A 23771-nucleotide genomic window follows, 5' to 3' on the forward strand; every position below is an offset into this window, starting at 1 on the left:
ATTTATAATAATATCGCTCTAAATTTTGCATTTCTTAGACAGTTTAGCGGCTGACTTTTCATAAGAGAACAGCCAAAAAGTTTCACTTTTCAGCAGATTTCGTCTTCTTCGTTTAAACCTGAGCTGGCCATTCTCACATGCAAACGTCGGCCGTGAAATGATTTTCAGCGAAATCGCCTTCCAATCCCCTCTAAATTAATGATAATTTTAGGCTCTGTTCACTTGCGTTCCCAGGAAAGCAAATCCCTGGAAAACAGCTTATTTTTTTCCTGACAAGACCTCGATAAGACACAATTCTGGTGTTCACTTGCTTTTTAGGGAAAATAGAATTACACATGTGGAATATTTGCAAAAAGGTTTCCCGGGAAAACAAGTGAACAGAGCCTTATGCTCTGTTTGGTTGCCGGGTTTTTTTTGTTCCTGGGAGTTTTGTGGGAGAGTAAGTTAAATTTTGGTCCCATCCCATGTTTGGTTGCCTTTTAGCACTAGGTTTATTTTAATCCCACTCTTGTAATGATTACTTGTGGGGTGAATTTTTTAATCCCACTTTTGTAATGATTGCCTTTTCATCCCATCCCAAGATAACCCCAGGAACAAAAATAAACTCAGGAACCAAAAATAAGCTTGAGAAGAATTTTTTTTCTACCCAACAGTTCAAGCAACCAAACAAAGGTTTTTTTTTTCCCACCATATCTCCCAGGGTATTTTTTTCTCCCACTTAACCAAACATGGGATTTTTTATTTTACCAGGATACTTCCAGGACTTTTTTTTTCCCACCTATCTCCCAGGGTATTTTTTTCTCCCACATAACTCTGAGGAACAAAAAAAACCTGGCAACCATACAACGGGATTTCATTTCCTAATAAAAACACACGGATTTCGTTTCCTTGGAAAACTAGTGCAAAAAGAAAGGCAAGCAGTTTCCCTGGAAACCTTTTCCAACGCAAGTGAACAGTCTAGGGAAACTTTTTCCAGCACAGATTCCCTGGATTTCTTTTCCTAATGCCACGTCAGATTCCCGGGAAACATTTTCTTTTCCTTTCCCGGGAAAACAAGTGAACAGAGCCTTAAGGAAATAATAAATGCGCCCCTTTTCATCACTTGGGATACCCAGCTGCATTGTACATGGCAATTAGGTCACTTCTTTCCTTCAAATGTGAAGTACATCAGCCCCTTTTCAGTCATAGATACACTGTAGCTGGGTGTCCCAAGTGATGAAAAGGGGCACATTTATCATTTCCCTCTAAATTGTGAGAAGGAAAAAATTTCAATGAGAATTGTTTTTCTTGCAATCCAAACATGGCAAGAAAATAATTTTCTTATTGGATTGCATGACCTTCCTGAATTGTGGGTACATCCCAATCTTCACCATACACGTGTCCAAATTGCAATATGTCACTAGGAGGGCATATTATAAATGGACCTTGGGCTAAAAATTACAAACTATGTGCTGACTCTAATACACTGCCTTCTCATTTTCATGGACTGTTGCTAATATTTTCTTTTCTTCATTCATCCATTTTATCATATGCTAATTCGTTACAATCATACTAGAAGATATAAGATGGGCCCTAGTAGATGGAGTGCCAGGATTAATCAACAATGGCCCCACCTATTACATGTGCGTGCACCTTATTGACTTAGTGTAAATTTGTAATACAATGAGGATGCACCTGTGTCCTGGGCCCCACTATGGATGACGGTTGGCGGGTCACTGTTACAGTCCTTCCTAAAACACACTGATTGGACCCCACTTCTTCCTTGTGTACAAGGATCAAATCGGTAATTATAAGTCCGGCCAAATTCTACCGAGAACAACTTGATCGACGTGATCCTAGGCCCTTCATCCATCAAGTCTAGTTTAGGGTTCCGTCGAGAAAACCTAAACCGTTGATTTTATTTTTATTTTTTTCGCAGTTGGAGTTTGCTCGGGATGAGATCATGACCATGTGGGTCTGCTCATGATGTTCTACAAGATCAACGGTCTTGGTTTCACATACACTTCCCCCAGTACCTGAAACTTTGATTTTTATCATTAAACGTGAAAGCAACTTTAGGTGTACTAGTTCCCATAGTGGCATACCGATCATTTACTGTTTTAAGTAGGGGTGGCAATGGTTCGGTTTCGGTTCGGTATGACCCCTAAATCGAACTGAACCGAAATTTGAATCGGTTTGGAAACTGAATGTTTGGTTCGGTTTCGGTTGAGTTCCGCCAATTTTGCCACCCCTTACTCATAATCATTGGAAATGTCAAACCAAACCGAACGAAATTTGAATTGGTTTGAATTTTCGGCTCGGTTCAGTTTGGTTCGGCCAATTTTGCCACCCCTACTTTTAAGCCTCTGATTTGAATGCTAAAGATCATCTATGTTATCATTTTTGGTCTGCATATATAGGACCACCCATAAGATGGACGGTTCAGATCACCACTCACCAACATTGCAACGTTTTAATCATATTGCCAACCTTTTTTTATTCAACATCCATGTCATAGTCTCATAGACATGCCACTTCACAGTGGCAGATTTTTGCCACTAACAAATAACCCTCACTCTGTCCACCCTTCCCCTCACATTCTCTTCCATTCTCTCCAATTGCAGGAATCCTCAACACCACCAAAATGCAAATCCCAAATCCAAAACCCCGACTTTTCCACCCCAAAAGAAGACTTCTCCTTTTCAATCACCACCCTCTTCCGAAACCTGAAAGAAAACCCACCTCAGGTGCTAGCCTACGCACGCATCTTCCAATTTTTAACCGGCACCCACTGCCTCAAACAAGGCCAACAGCTCCATGCCCACATGACCCTTCGAGGCCTCCAACCCAACTCCTTCCTCGGCGCCAAAATGGTTGCAATGTATGCAAGTTCCGGAGATCTTTTCTCTGCCCACCAACTGTTTGATGAAATTCCCCACCCATCTCCTCTTCTTTACAATGCCCTCATTCGTGGGTATTGCCGATTTGGGCACCCTGAAAACACCCTTAGAATTTTCCACAGGATGAATTCACAAGGCCTTCCTCCCGACAATTTCACTTTCCCGTTCGTACTCAAGGCGTGTGCTGACTTATCGGGGCTGACGAGTGGGAGGTGTGTGCATTTGCTGTGTTTGAGAAGTGGGCTTGAGTTTGATTTGTATGTTGGGACTTCATTGATTGATATGTATGTGAAATGCGGTGAGATTGGTGATGCACGCCGACTGTTTGATAGAATGTCTGTCAGAGATGTTTCATCTTGGAACGCTTTGATTGCTGGTTATATGAAGTATGGAGAAATTGCGAAGGCAGAGGAATTGTTTGGTGGAATTCCTAAGAGAAACATTGTTTCTTGGACCGCGATGATTTCGGGGTACGCACAGAACGGGCTCGCCGACCAGGCATTGGGTTTGTTTGAAGAGATGTTGAGGGATGGTTCAGAGGTAAAGCCTAATTGGGTAACAATCATGAGTGTTCTTCCTGCTTGTGCACATTCTGCTGCTCTTGAGCATGGGAAAAGAATTCACAATTATGCGAGTAGCATTGGTTTGGATTCAAATTCTTCAGTACAAACTGCACTAGTAGCTATGTATGCGAAATGTGGGAGCCTCATTAACGCTCGTTGTTGTTTTGAAAGGATAGATGAAAATCAAAAGGGTTTAGTTGCTTGGAATACTATGATCGCCGCTTATGCATCTCATGGGCATGGAGTAGAAACAGTAGTGGCATTTGAGGATATGATACGAGCTGGAGTTCAGCCAGATGAGGTCACCTTTACGGGTTTGTTATCTTGTTGTAGCCATTCAGGTCTGATCAATCAAGGTTTAAAATACTTTGGGCTTATGAGTAAAGTTTATGGGGTGGAACCAAGAGCAGAGCATTACGCCTGCATCGTTGATCTTCTGGGTCGTGCTGGACGGTTGGTTGAAGCTAAAGAACTGATCAACAAAATGACAATCGAAGCTGGTCCTAGCATTTGGGGTGCCTTATTAGCCGCTTGCCGAACCCATGGTAATTTGGAAATTGGAGAGATAGCTGCAAGAAGATTGTTTATATTGGAGCCTGAGAATACTGGGAATTATGTGTTACTTTCAAACATGTATGCCAAAGTGGGGAGGTGGGAGGAGGTGAACAGTTTGAGGGCTTTTCTTAAGGACCAAGGTCTTAAGAAGAGCCCTGGGTGTAGTTGGACTGAGATCAATGGGAAATCCCATCTGTTTATGGGAGGTGATATATCTCATCCACAATCTAAGGAGATTTATATGCTGTTGGAAGATTTGCCTAAGCAGATCAAGGTGGCTGGATATGTACCGGATACTAGTTTCGTGCTGCATGATGTTAGTGAAGAAGAGAAGGAATGTAATCTTACTACTCACAGTGAGAAACTGGCCATTGCTTTTGGGCTTATTAACACGAGTCCTGGCACGGTTCTTCGTGTTACTAAAAACCTTCGCATCTGTGGCGACTGTCACACTGCTACAAAGTTCATATCAAGAATCTATGCTCGAGAAATTATTGTGAGAGATGTGAATCGGTTCCATCATTTCAAAGATGGGTCATGTTCTTGTGGAGATTATTGGTGATCATAGTGACAATGTTATAGCTATAACCCTAAAAGGGTGGAGGTTCCCAAGCTTCTTGCTTTCCAACCTTTTCTTTTTTTTTTGAAAAATGACAATTATATTAAGTAATGGTTGGGACAAGTTGTCCCCACCAAGATACAAAAGGAAACGGATAAATCCGATTACACGATGGAAGGCAAATATTCTGGTAAGCGCAAGACAATTAAATTCTCAACACCACCCACTGACTGGATTCGTGGTAACTATTGCCTCCTCCCTAAGCACTCCTGCTTTAGCAAGAACATCCGCCTCCTCGTTTGCTGTTCTCCTCCTGTGGTCAATTCTTGACTGCAAAGCCTTTATGAGATCTGGTATCTCTGCTATTATGTTCTGAAGGTGCCACGGTCCTGGCTATCTACCCGGTGCCACGGTTCTTGCTTTCCAACCTTAAACCGACAAAATTTTGGTTTCAACATTTGGTTGGAATATTGCGCTAGAGAGGTTTTGCTCAATGCTTTGTATAAAAAAAGAACTCAATCTACTGTTGCTTGCGAAGCTCAGGTAAAGGAAACTAACATTTTCTTTTTGAAAGATAGCAGAACTTATCTCTTTTTGGTATTTTAGGGTATGCCCCGAAATGCCTTGTCCGATACTATGTAATGACAATTGGGACTCCTAGTCCCAAATGTATCTTTCATGGCATCAATGAATATAAGACAATTTTCAAAAAAAAAAGAAAAAAAAAATGAAAAAAAGATAGCAGAACTTAAATACTATAATGAAGTTACAGTCTGGAAGCTCTCAAACATCAATTGTTTTCTATTTTTTAAAAGATTATCTGATCCAATTCTGGCTTGAAAATTTTAGCATTTTTTGCACTGCTGCTTACTATTGTTACTGTATGGTGATGATGTTACTGAATTGTATATCTTTCTCTGCAGCATTTGTAATGCACCTTATTGTGCCCTCAGCGTGATATTTAATGTCTGAAAGCAAGAAATGACCTACTCAGGAAGTGATATATTCGGGCCACCAGGGTTGCCCAGGGAAGAAATGGGGCCGAAGCTATCATTTCCCTTTGCAGAAAGGTAATTTTGTCACAACTGTCTAAGCAAAGGCCAACAACCGAGGTGATGCCGAAGAACTCCAGATCTTTATGATGCGATGATTTGGCATGTTTGGAAAGAGAGGAACAACTGTACATTTGAGGAAAATGAGAGAAATTTAGGAAAAATATTCTACCTATTTCATGCTTGACATTCTTAGAAATTGGTGAACCATTATCAAAGAGTAAGGAATAAAGAGGAAAGCTAAGCTGATGTGGCGGCCGCACCAGTTGGGTGGGTCAAACTCAATTCCGATGGAAATTCGAAGGGCAATCCAGGCTGCGCAGGATTTGGTTGGATTTTCCGGGATTTAGAGGGCTGAACTCTTATCTCATTTTGAGGAATGGCCGAAATTTATTATGTCAATAATGCTTGAGCTACGGCGCTTCTTTGGGGATTGCAGTGATGGGCAACACAAGTGGTGAGTTCTCCTCTAATTGTTGGGGTTGATTCTTCAAATGTGATCAGCTGGGCATCAAATAAAGCTTGTGGTCCGTGGAAAATAGCTCGTGTAATTGCTGAAATCAAGGACCTTAGTGTCAAGATTGGCCTGCAAATGGACAAGCAGATGCCCTAGCGAAAGTGGGTGCAGACATGGACTAAGTGATGGAAACTATTGGGTTGGGGTTGTCGTAGGGAGGGTGAATAGTAAGAATAGGATTAGTTGGATGGGCTCTGCTGTATTTTTTTGTTGGACTTCTCATCCCTTTGACGGCAACTGTTTAGTGTTTTTCGGTGTTCAATGAAATCAGTCAATTATAAAAAAAGAAAAAGGTTATTTTGCTATTGCAATGATCCAGGCTTTTACTACTTTCTGGTCTGTCTTTATCCATTGTTTACATATTCCAGAACTTGATACCTAGATGTGTTCACATTATATATGCCAACTGCCAACATATGATGGTCAGTGCTTATTTACTGCTCCAGAACATTTCGCAGTTCAATATAGAAGGTATACAAGGGAGCAATCTTCAGCAGGCAATCTCTATAGCAGGGACGACATAGAAGGATCAATGAAACTATGATCATACTTCAGACCATTGTTCAAAACTTGGGCTTGGCCTAGAACTCATCCAAAGTTCAATGATTGACACATGCAATTTTTCATTGACTCGGCCAAGTCAAACAAGTTTTGTACTGTTTGGGTAGAACTCAGACACCGATCAAGGGTCCAAGGTAGAGCAGAGTTGACTCGGGTAAGCCAATGATTGAGTTTGGGAGTTTTTAACAGTGCTTAGGCTGTATCTTAAATTACTTCAAGCAACAGGTCAATTTAGGATTAGTGGTGACTTCTCACTATGCAACAAGTGATTTTGGATGATGAGCCAAGATGAAATAGAAATGTTGGGAACACCCAGGACTTCTTACTTTTTATTTATACTTGAAAAAGGATTGGAATGTACCTGAAAAATTGAACTTGTAATTCTGCAGCCATATGCATTTTCTAAAGCATGAGATTCAATCTGGACACTGCATTAGTAGGCAAAATTGCCTGGTTTTATCTGAAGAAACCCTTCATAATAAACGAGGGTTTTATCTCATGTTCATCATCAGAGGCGCCCTGAAGACCAACATCATCACTCAGACTCTTGTATCACCCACCAGCAATCAGCTTCTCTTCTTCCCCCCTCTTGCGGCAAAGTAACTGTTCAATGCCAAAATTAAGCCCTAAATCCCAGATTTCAAACTTGCTTTTGATCACTTCTATATACATGCTGGAGAGCTATGATTGACGAACTTGAGAAGAACCTCCAGCTCCTGAGCTCCTGCCCATCTGGACCGTGAAGACATCTCCTAATAGTTCAGAGGTCGATTGTATTGATAATTATCCTGTGCAGATCATGGATGGCTTCACACATCCAGAGTCTCACAGCAAAAGATACTTTGATTGATGCAATTATTTATCGAGCATGCTTGGATCTCTTTATGAATCTTGAAGACATTACTCATCTAGGCCACCTCAATGGATTCTTTGAGGTTTCCTTCCCCTGTTTTCTTTTTTTTTTCGAATGAAAGGTTTCTGTCCCTTGTTATTCTTATGAAAGTCATAATGTTTACTTTCCCCTTCTTCTTGGTTTATCTTTGTCTATAGTATGTGTGCGAGTAATCTCTATTCTTAGATAGTTATTCATGCACCCTATCGATCACTCCTCAAACTTTCAAAGTTGTATACTTATTATGTTCTCTACAGAGCTTCATGGATTTTCTATCGTGGCATAATTATTAAGTGTGTCATTTCATTGTTTTTACTTTTTTCCATGTACAAGAGATTGTACTTGAAAAAAGTAAAAACAATGAAATGACGCCACTTAATAAGTATACAACTTGAACTTGATTAAGTGGTGCCATTTCATTGTTTTTTACTTTTTTTCAAGTACAATCTCCTGTACCTTGAAAGTGTTAAAAACAAAGAAATGACACTACTGACTAATTTATGTCATGATAGGACATCCAGGAAGCTCTCCAGAGAACATAATAAGTATATAATTTGAGGAGTGATTGATAGGGTATAGCAATAGCAATCCAAGAATATAAGTTTCTTGCATACATACTACATATGAAGACAAACCAAGAAGGGGAAAGACAACATTATGAGTTTCATAAGAATAATGGGGGAAAGAAACGTCGGCAAATCCATTGAGGTGGCCTAAATGAATAATGTCTTTAAGATTTAAAGAGATCCAAGCTTCTGCTTGATAAATAATCCATAAAAGTTACTTCTGCTGTAGCTGTTGATGAGTGAAGCCATCCGAGTTCTGCACAGGATAATTATCAATGTAATCATCCAATGGACCATTAGGAGATGTCTTCACGGTCCGGAGTGCACTCCCAAATGTAATTTTGCATCCTTCCGTTGGTCTTAATGTAAGCTAGCTCATACAAGATGGAACTAGAGGATGTATCATCTTGACCATCAGATCCTTGGACCATGCCAGTATTATCTTGCTCCACACAGTGGGAGGCCTTATCGTCAGACTTGCGACGCTTCCTGACAATGTCTATCAGCTTGTAACGTGGATCATGCCAGTGTCATCTTGCTCTCGGTAGACACAGCAACGCCTATGAGCTTGTACTTAGAGCGGTCCGCCAACGCGAAACAGGCAATTGGATATAAGCATGGACTTATATTGTTAGGGAACTTAGGTTCGATTCGAGAATGGATGCAGTGAAATGCTAAGAGGATCTAAAGACGATGAGAGAGAGAGAGGTTTTTGGTGATGGTTTTAGGTGACAGGTAGAGGGATTCATAATCAAGATGGTGTTTGGTTTTTTATTTTTATTACTTTTATAGGGATTCAGAGAGTAATAAATCTCTTTAAAACCATTGCCCAAAAATTGCAATATTGTAGGCGTTTGATTTTTATTACTTTCTGGATCCCATTGCTTTCATTTCAGTATTAAAGGTACCATGTGTATATGGCGATCAGGACCGTTGGTATTGAGGGTCACACACCAAAGAAGATAAAAGAGCTTTTGTCGATCCTACCTGCTTCTGCAACAAATAGTTTTGCTAGGGAATTTCGCGAAAAGGTATTTCACAGTTGACTTTTGCACGGGAGAATACCCACCTGAGATGAATTAAATGAAAAAGACAAAAGTGAACCTATGTGGCTGTTATCTTGTACAAAAGTCAGCCGTGAAATGCCTTTCTGCGAAATTCCCTAGCAACTCCTGCTTTATAAATATTACTTTGTGGAGATTGACACTGGGCACTATCATATTTCAGTATGATATGATAGTTCCAAAAATCCTTCATAAATATTTCCCCAAAAATCATTTATGGAATCTTCTACAGATCGGAGGGTTAGGATCATCCTATGGAACTAATTTTTGGGGCACATCCTATTTACGTTGTGCTCAAACAGATGAACAATTTGGATCATCGAAAAAAGTGGGCCGTACCTACTTTTTTTAGACTTCACGTGTTTTCACGGCCACCCATCATATAAATTCTCCGTATTTTGATAACAGCAGCATTCATTATAGGGAAATGATATCTGCGCCAGAGTGTTTTGATAAACATGCGCCCCACTTGTCTCTCGTGTAGTATTTAATAGGGCTGCAACTCGAGCAGGGTTTTACCCGACCCGCATCGACCCGACCCGAAAATTGCCTGGGTTGGGTTCAAGTTTCATGGGTTTCGGGTCGAGCCGGGTTGAGCATTCAAAAGCCCGCATGAATCTTGGGTCGAGCCGGGTTTGAAGGGGCTCGACCCGAGTTACATAAGTTATAGTATGTACATTTTTTTCTATTGTTAGTTAAAAGTTAAAAGTGAAAACCCACGCACCCACTGTTATTGTATGTGAGTGTAATTTCTGCTTCTATGAGTTGAGTTGATTCAAGTGTTTGCTTCAGCATTGTTTGATTGTAATTACAACATTGTTTGATTACAGCATTGTTTGATTCAAGTGTAATGCGAGTGTAATTACATCATTGTTTGATTCAAGTGTAACGTGAGTGTAATTTCTGCTTCTATGAGTTGAGTTGCCTTGCCAAACAAGAATTTTCCTTAAAAAATTGCGTCAACGTGAAAAAACCCGACCCGACCCGAGATTTATCATGGGTAGGGCCGGGTTTGGGAATTGTGGGTTTTCCGAAAAAAAACCCGACCCGACCCGAGTTGCAGCCCTAGTATTTAAAGAGCTTTTTGAGAACCGTAATATCCTCTGACATCTCTTTAAATACTACATGACAGACAAGTGGAGCGCAGGTTTATCAAAACACTCTGGCGCTGATATCATTTCCTTCATTTTATTGTAATTTGATTTCCACTCATGTTGCATTCCCCGCCCCACGGCATTTTTACATTGACACTACTCACATTGTTTTAATTAGCTTTTACACCTTTTTAACCTCCACCAAGGGCGCCTAAGGCCTGTTTGGATAAAATTTTCTAGGAAAGTTTGGAAAGGAAAAATATTTCTAAAATTTCCTCTCTTTTTTATTTACACATGAAAAAAGTAACTTGAACCAACCCTATTCAAATTTTATTTGTAGGGACCTTCAATGCATGTTGACTCCCTCTAAATTAACCATAATCATATCTTTTCCTTCTAATTGTGGAAAGGGGAAAATAAATTCTGAGCAACAATTTTCCGTTAATTTTTTTTTCCCCTTGTAATCCAAAAATGAAGATGCTAAGAAGAAGAGACCATTGCGCTCCTTCCACAATACACTTATTGGGTCCCACTTATGCCTCGTGTAAGTTATCTTATTCGTTGATCTGAAACGACCACCCTAAGTCTAACCAAATTCCTTTGGTTAGATGATCGTAGCACTTGATTCATCAAGCCTCGTCTAAATGTCCCCCAACAGAGGTTAATTCATTGATTTAAGTAGTCCTTAATCTTATGCATAGGACGTCCTTTTGAAATGGGACAAAGGCCATGTGGGTCATCTTTTGATGTTCCACAAGATCAACGATCTTAAGTACTTTTCACCATTGAAATCTTCTACGGGCTAGATTTTATACCCCGTGTGCGTGTTAAGTCCATTATCTTTAAAAGGTACTTTGGGAACCACTTTATAGGATGATCCAAGCCATTCATTTGTTGGGCCACAGCGTAAATATGTTGCACGCTGTAAATCATCTCCACAGGATGATCTTAACCCTCCGATCCATAGAGGGACTGGACATTATAGGACTTCTATGGATTGGAGGGTTAGGGTCATCCTGTGGAGATGATTTTGAGGTACAACCTATTTACGTTGTGGCCCAACAACTGAATGGTCTGGATCATCCTATTAAGTGGGTCCCAAAGTACATTTTGAAAAATTAGGCGCACAGCATATAAAATCTCATAAAATATTCCTTCTTTGGAGAGATTATATAGTGGGCCCACATTATTTGGGTGATCCAGACCTTTCATTTTTTCATTTAATGAAATGTAGGTGAGTTGTAGAAGCGAGACAAGTTGTTCACCAGATATGTGTGGGAACCAACCATAAACCTTTGTAATTAAATAGTAGTTAAGAAAGGTGCTTTGATTTTATTTATTAATGAACTCTTCCATCTCCCTAAGGGTCCCACCAATGCATGTCACATTCATATAATGATCTGGACCATTTATTTGGGAGGCTAACGCACTGGAAAATACAAAAATCACAAAGGTTGAATATCAAGTCTTCAACCTCAAGCAATACCTTGAATCTACAATGAAAAGAAGGTAAAAATTGAATTTTATTCCAAAAATATATGAATCCCAGACTCCCAGAACCCTAACTAACCCTAAACATTAAAATTTATAAAAAAATAGAAAGAAAATTCAAGCACACTTAAAACTCCTCGTTTGACCTTGGTTCTTTAAATATGACTTGTAAAAAAATTCCTTCATTTCATAGGAAATTACAAAAATCATTAAGTGGAGTATCACCTCTTCAATCTCAAGCAACAAAATCGAATTGTATTACAAAAAGAATACTTTGTTTTGGTTACAGTGCAATAGATCTCAATATACCTTACCTTATAAGGATTAAAATTTACCAAACGTAGGAAACAAAAAATCCTACCCACTCACCCATGCAAAAAAAAAAAAAAAAAATCCTACCCACTTAAAACTCCTCATTCGGATGGCTTCAAGTGTTCATTTCAAAGTTTTGTGTATAGAAAATGAAAAAAAATAATAATTCAGAAGTAGAATATCAGGCCTTCAACTTCAAACAACACATTGAATCCACAAAAAAACTATGAAAAATCAAAATATATTCTAGAAAAAAAAAAATAACTTCATTTTGGATACAATGCAATACATATGAGAAGCAGATCCGCAAAACTCTAGCCTGCCCAAAGAAACTCCTCATTTGACCTTTAAACACAACTTCTAAAAAATGGAAGAAGAAAGACTCTAAATCAGCTAATATAGAAATTTACTAAAAATAGCAAACTAGATTGAAAATTTAAATTTATCTCTTGAAATGGCCATTGAGCATACATCTCATTAGCCACAACCTGACTGTCGGATCATTCAAAATAAGAATCTCCCAATTGTTTTACGATGCTTTGAGACTTGAACCCAAGACCTAGAGGTGTGTGAAACGATAAGTGCATGCAATATGATTTTACAGTTTCATTTTCTCCATGTGATTTTCAACCGTTCATAAAATTTGGGTTCGAACAACTCCAAATTATGGTTCGACTGACTAGAATTGGGTTCAAGTTGCACCAATTTGAGTTCGACCAAATCTGGGTTTAAGTTGTGCTAATTTGGTTTCGAATAAACCGTCGATAATTTTGAACCCACTTAAATTATTCCTATATTATAATAGGTGCAAAGTATAGATATGTAATAATTCAGAAATCTGAACTGACTAATTGTTCGTTCTCTGATAGCACCTGTTCCAGTAAAGAGTTCTTGATTTTGATGTGTATTAAAAGCCTTGGTTAGTATAAAAAAAGTGGAATACTATAATTTTGGGATTGAATTTCATATTTAAATGAACCTCGTAAGCCTAAGAAGCAGGTTTTTTTATTGATAGGCCTTGACTTATCACATGAGTCTGAATTTTATATTTCCGGATGTCAAAAGATCTAAATATCTCCATATACCATACGTTTTTTAAGTTGCGCCTTCGTAATTATAGATTTACCATGACATATAAGCTACTAGTAATGTATCAAAAAGGTTTTTCGTAGGAGTTCGTTCTCAGCGTTGGATCAAAATATCAAATGGTGATAATCCAATTGATGCCAATCAACACGTGTATGATCGTTCATCAAGATCTAAACTTTGATACAGGCAATAAATAAATATATAGATTTGAAGAAGAAGAAGAAGAAGACTTGATCTAAAGCCTAAAGCGCTATAATTATAAAATGGATTACTAATAATTAAAGTAAAATTAGCATGAGATGCATGTAAGGCTGTGACATAATGAAATGGTGACTAGATATTTCATAACCCAATGAAGCAAGAAAGAACATAAATATGAACTAATACTCATATATTTTATGAGATTTGCTAGGCAAATCCTCATAAAGCCAATTTGCAGCTCACTTATGCAGGAGAGGAAAGCCACACAAGCTCACTGTTTTGCAGATTTTGTCATTCGTTTAATTCATCTGAGGTGGCTGCTCTCTCCCGCAAAATTGAGCCGCAAAATGGCTTTCTACGAAATCGTCTAGCAAATCCCGTATCTTATCTATTAAGAATATTTTGTGGTGAGAGTAGGTCTCATTGACCCCATAGGGATTGAGTAAGGCGTGTTTAGCGGTCAATTAATGAAGTATCCTATTCAGAACTTCTACCTTGACTTGGAAGAGCAGCTTCTTGCCCATCTGATTATTTTCTCGAAAGCCAAAACTACCCTTAACTTCTGAACAAATGACAAAATTGGAAAATTTCTAAGCATATATATGGTTTTTGAGAAAGGCTGCCGATATTGGCACTACCATGTTTTGATAATTGCACAACTCAGCTTGTCTTTTCCTTTCTAATTGTCTTCAAAGTGCTTTTAGGAGACTGTAATAACCTATATTGACTGTTTCGATAATAAAAGACAAGATGAATTTGTGCAATTATCAAAACATGGTAGTGCCAATATCAGTACCCTGGAAAATGATATCAGCACAACCATCTGTTAATAATTGCACTAACTCAACTTGTCTTTTCTTTTTAATTGGCTTATCAGAGCTTTTTGGGTACCACCCTAACAACTGTTTTTTTTGGTTGGTAAGCTGGGATCAACCTGCGACCTCAAGGTTGAGAAACAAAGCCTTTACCATTGAATCAGGCCCAGCACAGTAACAACCTTTGACAGCTCTTTATACAATAAAAGACAAGATGAGATAGTGTAATTATTAAAAAATGGTTGTGCTGATATCTCTTCCCTTCGAAACATTATAATGTGGTTTTGAGGAGATTACAAGTGCAAGTAAAAAAAAACGTTTGTTCTACGTAACACACAACGTAAGAACCAAGGAATCTCTCTCTCTCTCTCTCTCTCTCTCTCTCTCCACCTGTTGACCGTTGGAAGAAGTACCTTACACTCGTCCTCCTCTCTTTTTCTTCTTCTTCTTCTTCATCTTCTGAACCCATATCTTTCTCTCTATTCCTTCTCAAAACCCAGTTAATAGAATCAGGAAAAAAAAAAAAAAACTAAAATTCAATGGAGAATTATGGGAAATTCAGTTCCCTGATACTGGTATTAAACATGGTAATCTCTGTCCACTGTAGATTCGTGGTGGAGAAGAGTAGCATCACTGTCCTTTCGCCGGATAATATTCGCGACAAACACGACAGTGCAATCGGGAATTTTGGAATTCCAAATTATGGCGGGAGTATGGTTGGAACTATCGTTTACCCACAAAAAACATCCTCCGGTTGCAATCCATTCGACGGTGATGATGCTTTCAAATCCCCGTCTCCTCGCCCTATCATTCTTCTCCTTGATCGGGGAGGTATTGCTTTAATTTCTCTGTTTTCTCTCATTTTTTGTGTACTTTTATGATGAAAACTTGACAAAGAGTTAGTTTTTGGTGATGGGTGCAACTTTGTGTCTGTGTCTATAGTACTGAACTCTAGTTTTGTATCTGGCTATCTGGATAGAGAATTTGAATTGGACAAACTTTAGCAAGTGAAATGACCATATTCATATTGTTTTGGGCTGCTTGGATCTTGACTATGTGTTATGGGCCATGACGACCCAACCAAGCCTACTGTTGAAATACTGGGTTACCTTAATATATTGAATTGGTAGGAAATTTTCATATCAAGGAGATGGTCTTTTGTAAACTTTTCTGAATTTTCAACTATAGGCACGCGGTTTGGGAAGTGTGTGTGCTTGATTCATTTGATGGTTTGCTAATTTATATATCAAACAAATTGTCCTCTGTGAAAATTTCTAATTTTTGTACCGAATATCCATAATTTTGAGTAATGAGTAGCCCTTAATTTGAACAGCTTGAAGATTTACACATCAAACATATAGTCTTCTGAGGAAATTCTTCAACTTAGCATGACAACCACAATTTTTCTTAATTGGTAATTTTGTCAAAAGTTTGTGGATTTTACTCTCAAGAAAGAGAAGACAGTTATCAGTGATGTCTATTTGTTGTCTTATGCTTTTATTTTTCATTTAGATTGTTACTTTCTTGGTTTTCCTGTTTTAGTACCTTCGGAACTTTAAAATCGTTTCTTCTTCTCTTATTTTCCAAAAACAAGCTCTTTCCGATTATGGGAATGGTTTATTCTGTCATTTGATTCATTTCTTGAACTGATCCTCTGCTTTTTTATAATTCAATCTTCTATGAAAAAAATTGGAGAATTTGACCATCTAGCAGATGCCCTTCAGAGGAATGGGTGGCTGCTAATTTCTCTACGTTTTGTGCCTTTTGATTTTTATGATTAATTTCTAGAGTTTGCTTTTCTGTGCCTTTGGTTCTTCTAGTCCTGAAAATTTTTATAACCATTCTGTATAAGTAAACAGTCTTCGACAATAGTTACTGTTAGTTTTTCGTATTTTTTACAAAATTTTTTTAATTTGACCAAGAAATAAGATCACTTCATAAATGGGTGAATTATATGTTGATTTATCTTAATTTTCCAATCTAGTGTGTTACTTTGCTTTGAAAGTATGGAACGGGCAACAGGGAGGAGCCGCAGCAGTTTTAGTCGCAGATAATATGGATGAGCCTCTCATAACAATGGATACACCTGAAGAAAGCAGCAATGCAGAAGGGTACATAGAGAAAATCAGAATCCCATCAGCTTTAATCAGCCGCTCTTTTGGCGAAACTCTTAAGAAAGCCTTGAAGGATCAAGAGGTTTTGATAAAACTAGACTGGACTGAGTCAATGCCTCACCCTGATGAGAGGGTTGAGTATGAACTTTGGACCAATAGCAATGATGAGTGTGGGATTAGGTGCGATGAACAGATGAATTTTGTGAAGAATTTCAAGGGTCATGCTCAAATTCTTGAGAGGGGTGGTTATACTCAGTTCACCCCACATTATATAACTTGGTATTGCCCTGAGGCCTTTATTCTCAGCAAGCAATGCAAATCTCAGTGTATAAATCATGGGAGGTATTGCGCGCCTGACCCAGAACAGGATTTTGGTAGGGGATATGATGGGAAGGATGTGGTTGTTGAGAACTTGAGGCAATTATGCGTGCACAGAATCGCAAATGAGAGTAACCGTCCATGGGTTTGGTGGGATTTTGTGACGGATTTTCATATCAGATGTTCTATGAAAAAGAAGAAATATAGCAAGGAATGTGCTGAGGAGGTTATCAGGTTTGTTGGTGAGTTAGCATAGGAAACTTAAATTGAGCTAACGCTGTGTTTCTTCTTTTCTGATTGGCTTTTCTTGAAAATTTGATGATCTATTGTTCTTATTGTTTCAATCTGAGCCATCAGATCTGCCACTCGAAAAGGTTAAGGCATGCATGGGTGATCCTGATGCTGATGTAGAGAACCAAGTGTTGAAGGCTGAGCAAGATCTCCAGGTATTTGCTTCGCCTTTTGTTTGGTTTCTGCCTTGAATTAAGTATTCAGGGTCACTACATAGTCCTGATCACTTTTACAAATTTTTATCCAAAATTTAACACATTAAGAGATCACCAGGTCTTAGAACATACAAGATCCACATTTCCCGATTTTGGTTATTTCCTCGCATTCGAACTCAGCACCTTTGTTAACAATTTCTAGGTTGGACGAGGATCCCGTGGTGACGTGACGATCTTGCCAACTTTGGTTATTAATAATGTGCAGTATCGAGGTTTGTTAGCCTATTCTTGCAACTTTTTTTGTAAGAAATGTATTCATGGTTTTATAGATAAGTTACTATTATTAATTATTAAGGAAATGATATCTGCACTCTCATTTTTAATAACATCTAACATCGCTCCTCCCTTCATTTTACAATTTTCTAATTTGCTGCAACAGTTCCCAAAAAGCTATAAAAAAATGTTCTTCATAAAGTGATAAGTGCCATTACAAAAATAAGAAACTGCAAATATCATTTCACTTATTCTTGTTATAATTATCATTGTTTATGGGAGAGTTGTCATTTCACTTATTCATGTTATAATTATCATTGTGTATGGGAGAGTATAGCTACTTATGCACCCTGCAACTTCGTTGGCTGCTTTTGCATATCACAGTCACCATGTCTCTCTGAACAAACAAATTTGTCTCTTTTTTAGGCAGCATGATGGTTGTGATATGCAAAAGAAGCCAGGGTGAAAGTGATTGGAGTCCATCTCTCTATTATTTCTCATTATCACCATCGATTAGAACCAGAATCTTTTCATGTAACCATAGAACTTTCCCATTGCTTACAATGCTCTAGAAGTCCGTAAGCAGATTCTGAAGCACCAAATTTCTTGGGATCCAACTAACGGGCCTTTAACATAAAGGGCACATTTAGCTGCCGGGAATTGTGTTTCTTAATAAATCTGGCGTCTCCAAATGGAGATGAGGGTGAGATTGCTAAAAGTCAGGAAAGACAAGCCCGGAAACTACTCTCTCTAGTGATGAGAAATTGCTAAAAATCCGGAAAAGGTCGTTCCGGTTTTGAGTAGAGCTTTTGGTTTCCGGATTTTTAGCATCTTCTCATCACCAGAGAGTAGTTTCCAGGATTGTCTTTCCTGGTTTTTAGCAATTTCACCCTCATCTCCACTTGGAGATGCCGGATTTATCATGAAACACAATTCCTGGCAGCCAAATGTGCCCAAAATGTCTAAAACTGAACAAAGCGGCTAAGTCAATTTATCAACTGTGAATTTTCTGTTAAATTCTCTTGATTGATGATCAAAAGAACCTAACATTAATAGTTTAGTCATTGCTGTTCTTATTTTCAGTTCTATAATTGATATTTTTATTACTTCAATACACTCCTTTATCCCACCAGGGTAACATATGATCCAGAAGGTATAAAATGCTAGCTTACTACTTCTAGCCCTCTTCTCCTCTTCCCATAATTGTAGATCTATCTCCTTTCCAAAATCTATTGTTACATGTAAAGTTCCTAATATGTTTGCTACCCAAAATTACTCTCGTTCTATTTTTTCATATTTTAAACTATTTCCCCATTTCTATCATCTTGTTCCACTCAGCTATTATCCACATTGACTCGTCTGAGTCATCTCACCAAGCCTCTGCACGATATTTGAGTTGATCAGTGAGATATTGAATAATGGATTGTAAAGGTTCTTAATTTTCTTGCTTTGAAGGCAAATTGGAGAGAACTTCCGTGCTGAAGGCCATATGTGCTGGGTTTAAAGAAACCACGGATCCTCCAGTTTGTTTGAGTGGAGGTTTGTACTCTATGCTTTTCTAATCAAGACTGCCTACCGAAACTTCTATTTTGAAAATCTGCATTGTATCTTTGTTGCCTTTCTGTTATATTTACAGATCTCGAGACCAATGAGTGCCTTGAAAGGAATGGTGGCTGTTGGAAGGACTCTCGGTCTAATATAAGTGCTTGTAAGGTATTATGTGTTCAGAACAAGATCTATGCTTCCAGTTGAGAAAGCATTTTCTAGAAGTGGATTTATAAGGAGACATTTTCACTTTTCACTGATCTATGGATTGCTTTCTTTTGTTTAGGACACTTTCAGGGGCAGAGTTTGTGAGTGCCCTGTAGTGAATGGTATTCGGTATCATGGAGATGGTTACACATCTTGTGAAGGTACGCCTTTCTCTCTCTTCTCGTTTACCTGCGATAGTCAAGCCCCCTCCTTTATACAGACGAGTCTCCACATCATAATTTCATATTCTATGTGGAAAAGCTTACTGGCTTACTTCTTAAATTCTTATGAACATAATGCATGGTAAAGAAGCATAAGGTACACAGAATGAAAATTAAAGGCTGTTTTTGTTTGTCAGTATTTGTATATTTGTATAATTCACAATACCGACATTACAGAAAAATATGAAAAACAAACATCAACTGTAAACCATCTCTCCTAAAGTTCCTCTGTGAACGAATGTTCTCAGGTATAAGATGAAACTTTATAATATATTGCATGGAAATTTGGTTTTTAGGGTTGGCATATTTTTATCGCAGTTTTCTAGGGAAGAAATCAGTAAAAATGTGACTCAATTCTATAAGAGCCATCCTTTGCAGTTTCTTACCATTGTGCTATTGGTTTTGGGGCATTGCTTACCTGCAGAAAGGATTGTATGCAGTTTTGCATCTACTTTTTGTCAGATATACATGTGCCTGAATTTTATTCTTAACATTTCAATCAGTGCACCAATGGCTCTATATCATTGGATGTTTAGTGCCTGCTTTGTGGGCTACATATATTTTGTAGGTTGGTTAGCATTTTCATCAGCAAATATGAATTCCTTCAAATTCAACAAGTACATACCTTTATGAGGAAGTTAAATCTGCATCTTTATTTGTGAATGAAACTCATTAAAATATATTAAGACTCAGTTTTATTATGTCCAACTAGACTTCAAACAAATTAGGTATGTCATCTCAAGTTATAAAACTGAAAAAGATCTTTAGTAAGGAAGCAGTACAGTTCATTATGAAATTAGAGTTCTCTTCACAATTCCTGGGAACACATTTATAACAGGTTTGCCACATAATTCACGACTAAATTTGGAAATATTACTGATGTTTAAAGAGTTGTAATTTCTAATTTATGATTTTCCCACGATGGATACCAGCTTTTAATGTTTGAATGCTAGAATTGTGATGCCCCTGTTTCTAGACTCTTAACTGTGAATCTTTTTCTTCTCTTAATTGGCAGCGGTGGGGCCTGGAAGGTGCACAATAGATAATGGAGGTTGCTGGTCAGAAAATAGAAGCGGACAAACCTTCTCAGCTTGCTCAGTTTCGTGATGTTCTATCCTTGGCCTTTTTATAGTTTAATTGTGTCCCGCATTTATTATTCAGTTATCCTTCAATATTGCAAGTAAACTCATTACGCCATCTCTACTGAACTAGTATCCCTTATGCACAATGCAAATGCCAAATTCTGTTTTCAGACATTTTTAATTAATTTGTTTCTTGATGTAAAAAGGAGTTCGAGTTAAAAGGGTGTTACTGCCCACACGGCTTCAGTGGTGATGGTTATAAATGTGAAGGTGTGTCGATCCATTTGACTCTTAATGAATATTTTCTATTCCATATCTTATATATTTATATACATTTTCTATAACACAACTAGTACGGCTATATATGTGATGGTGTGTTGCTGTTCTATTATTTTTGTCACAAATTAAACATCTTTCTCTTTATTTTTTGACAGATATTGATGAATGCAAGGGCGGGCTTGCCTGTCAATGTGATGGTTGTACTTGTAAGAATACATGGGGAGGATATGACTGCAAGTGCAAGGGAGACCGTTTGTACATAACGAATCAGGATACATGCATTGGTAAGGATATATGCATCTGTGATTTCTGAAATAGATTCACATTTATGTGGGAAGTAGTTTATAGATTTGTCCGAGTATCTAGTCATAGATTTGCATCCTGTTTGTGCTCTCATTTACGTACAAAAATGAATATTTGCTTTGATATTGATGAGCTCAAGGATTTCAATCTCCCAGATTGAGGTATTCACTTAAACCTGAGATCTAATGAAGCCACTTAAATCTTAAAGATTGTTGAATTTTAATGTAGGTTGGGAGTAATTTCAGACTTCCCAGGGATACATAGTTAGACTGCCCATGGTTTGTCAACAAGTGATAAGTACTTATATTTGCTTGATCCTTGTTTGTCTTTCATACAGGCAGGAATACATCAAGATTTGCGTGGTTCCTGACACTCATAGTTTTATCTGGTGTTGTTGGTGCGGGCATAGCTGGCTATATATTCTACAAATATAGACTCCGGGTATGTTTAGTTTAACTAAGAGTTAAGAGCATGCTCAAATGTATGATCCATCAATGGAAGTTCTGGGACCAAGAAATGTTCCCATGTGTTGATGAGATATGTGATGATATATATATATTTCCTTTTTTTTTTGCAGTCTTACATGGACTCAGAGATCATGGCTATCATGTCACAGTACATGCCAATTGACAACCACCCGAACGAGGCCCAACCTCTGCGACAAGGTTCTGTATAAGGAGGTATTCTTCTTTCAGGAAACATTGTTGTTATTTTTGCATTCCTCTTTTTCTGTGATGATTAATTGTTTCAAACGTATGTACATTCTTACCTTTCTAATATTGTGCAACTGTTCTGTTTGTTTTTGCTAGAAGAAGTGACGCAGTAAATTAAAAGTTAACTAAGTTAGAGAGGCCCTCTTAGGTGGGATGGATGGTGTTTCTGATTGTAAACTTAAAGCTCCATTAGACAACTGTCTCCTCCAACATAAGGTCAAATTTTTCTCCTGATGTATCCCATATATGAAAATAATCTTTTTTCTATTTTGCTCTGTACATGAAACAAATCTATGTAAATTTAGCTAAAAAAATAATATGGGTTTGATACAAATAAATGCAAATGAAATAAAGAAAGTAAATGCAGCTTTGTTCATCTGTAAGGAAATGAAGCAATTGAGTTTTGCAGCCTTGATTAGGATGAGTTCCATCATTATCACCCAAAAGTTGCAGAAAAGAAAATTCAAAAGTGGCTGAAAATGCTGTGATATCAGCCACAATCAGAAATGGTGAACGAACATCCAACCATCCAATTAGTGGACTTTTGCTTATTGAATTTAGAAGGTTGAAAATCAAAACACTTCTGTTTTCAATTCTCTTTTTGTAGACCATTGTTCATATGGTTAAGATAGTCCAATCAATGTGATTTTGAACTATTGCTCAACTACAATTGGGCCTACCAGATGGATGGTCGAGATCATTTACATTGGTATTCTGCAATAAACCAGGATGTGTTTGTCTTCATGAAACTAAAACGCCACCTTTCAGCATAGATTCATAATGGTCTTTCTTTCTTTCTATATTGTTCAACTACTGTATCATAATCATAGTACACTTACACTGCACATTACAGGAATTTTGGTTCTATATATAGATGGGGTTGTCATATGATGCACGCTCACAAGGAAAAGTGCAAGTCAAATGATGATCCAAACCATTTATTTGGACCTTGCTATGATGGGCCATACAAGAAAAATCCACATCCATTGTGCGATTCCAAGGCCATGTTTGGCAACCATGAAATTCTTTTACATGAAATATTAGTTTATAATGTGGTGAGAGAGGGGTAAGGAGGGTGGGAAGAGGAGGGACTTGAGATGGATGAGTGAGGAGAGACTGAGAAAATGCTAAAAAAAAGCCGGGAAAATAAATCATATTTTGAATAGAGTTTTTCCTCTTGTTTTTTCACCCTTTTCTCGTTCTCTTCTCATTGCCGCCTTTGTAAACTAACCTGTCGGATTGCAGGAAAAACATTTCTTATGAAAATATTTCTTCTTCTCCATTATTTAGATTATTTAGAGGGAAATGATATGATATGATTATGGCTTATCTAGAAAGATATCATCATAAATCGAAGGTTGCACTAAATAAAACTTGAACCTCATTGATTCAAGTTACTTTTTCCTTTGTAATCAAACCAGGAAAAGTAAGAAAATTTGGGGGAAAAGATTCTTTTCTAAACTTTCTAGAAAATTCTTGCAAACCAAACAGGGCCTCACCATGAAAAAAAATCATGGTTGCCAAACATTGCCTAAGCCTTTAATTTGTGGATGCTTTCCTGGGGATTGAAGACAGTTTCTCTTTATGTATGAACCGATAAAAAAGGAAATTTTGCACCCTCTTTAGCTTGCCTTTTCCTTAACAAAAATGCAATCAATTTTAGGAAAAGACAAGCAAAACGAAGTAAAAATATCATTTCCCCAGCAAAAATGATGATAAACTAAGTAAAACTCCTAGAACTCGGGAAAAAAAAAACTAAGTAAAAAACCCAGCAGCCCCTTATCCAAATCAGCAAATTGTCACAGCGTTTTCTTCAATGATAAATTGTTATTTTAGCAAAATTTGCCTTCAAATCCTTAAATGTTCATATTAAATCCTAATTAACCATCAAAAGATGAGATTAGTTAAAGAGAACGACTAAGCAGAAAGTCACTTTCATGATCAATGGTAAATGGCAATTTTTGCATTGGGACGGGGGTTATGTGAAATCAATACCATTGATCTCGTAGGCCATCCCAAATGGAGATCTCATGTCTAAGATGAAGGCCTAAAATAATCAA

General features: G+C 37.8%; 1 protein-coding gene and 1 pseudogene across 2 annotated transcripts; both read left to right on the plus strand.

The window, feature by feature from the left end:
- The first annotated feature begins 2339 nt into the window (after positions 1-2339).
- LOC143884617 (pentatricopeptide repeat-containing protein ELI1, chloroplastic pseudogene) lies at positions 2340-4933 on the plus strand (annotated as a pseudogene).
- A 9614-nt stretch (positions 4934-14547) lies between these two features.
- On the plus strand, positions 14548-22087 carry LOC143884618 (vacuolar-sorting receptor 6-like). Of its 2 annotated transcripts, none has more exons than XM_077388272.1 (13): positions 14548-15041; positions 16195-16884; positions 17000-17088; positions 17291-17360; positions 18817-18900; positions 18998-19074; positions 19193-19274; positions 20350-20432; positions 20623-20686; positions 20851-20979; positions 21336-21439; positions 21576-21678; positions 21808-22087. In XM_077388272.1, the coding sequence occupies exons 1-12, from the start codon at positions 14750-14752 to the stop codon at positions 21672-21674; spliced, it is 1863 nt and encodes a 620-aa protein (XP_077244387.1). In that variant the 5' UTR covers positions 14548-14749; the 3' UTR covers positions 21675-21678; positions 21808-22087. The 2 variants fall into 2 exon arrangements, with proteins under 2 accessions (XP_077244387.1, XP_077244388.1); XM_077388273.1 differs by having other exon boundaries at positions 21811-22087.
- Positions 22088-23771: the final 1684 nt, after the last annotated feature.

Source organism: Tasmannia lanceolata, unplaced genomic scaffold (assembly GCF_043159265.1).
Source record: "Tasmannia lanceolata isolate RefF3 unplaced genomic scaffold, GAP_Taslan_0.1 ptg000008l, whole genome shotgun sequence".
Taxonomy (NCBI): domain Eukaryota; kingdom Viridiplantae; phylum Streptophyta; class Magnoliopsida; order Canellales; family Winteraceae; genus Tasmannia; species Tasmannia lanceolata.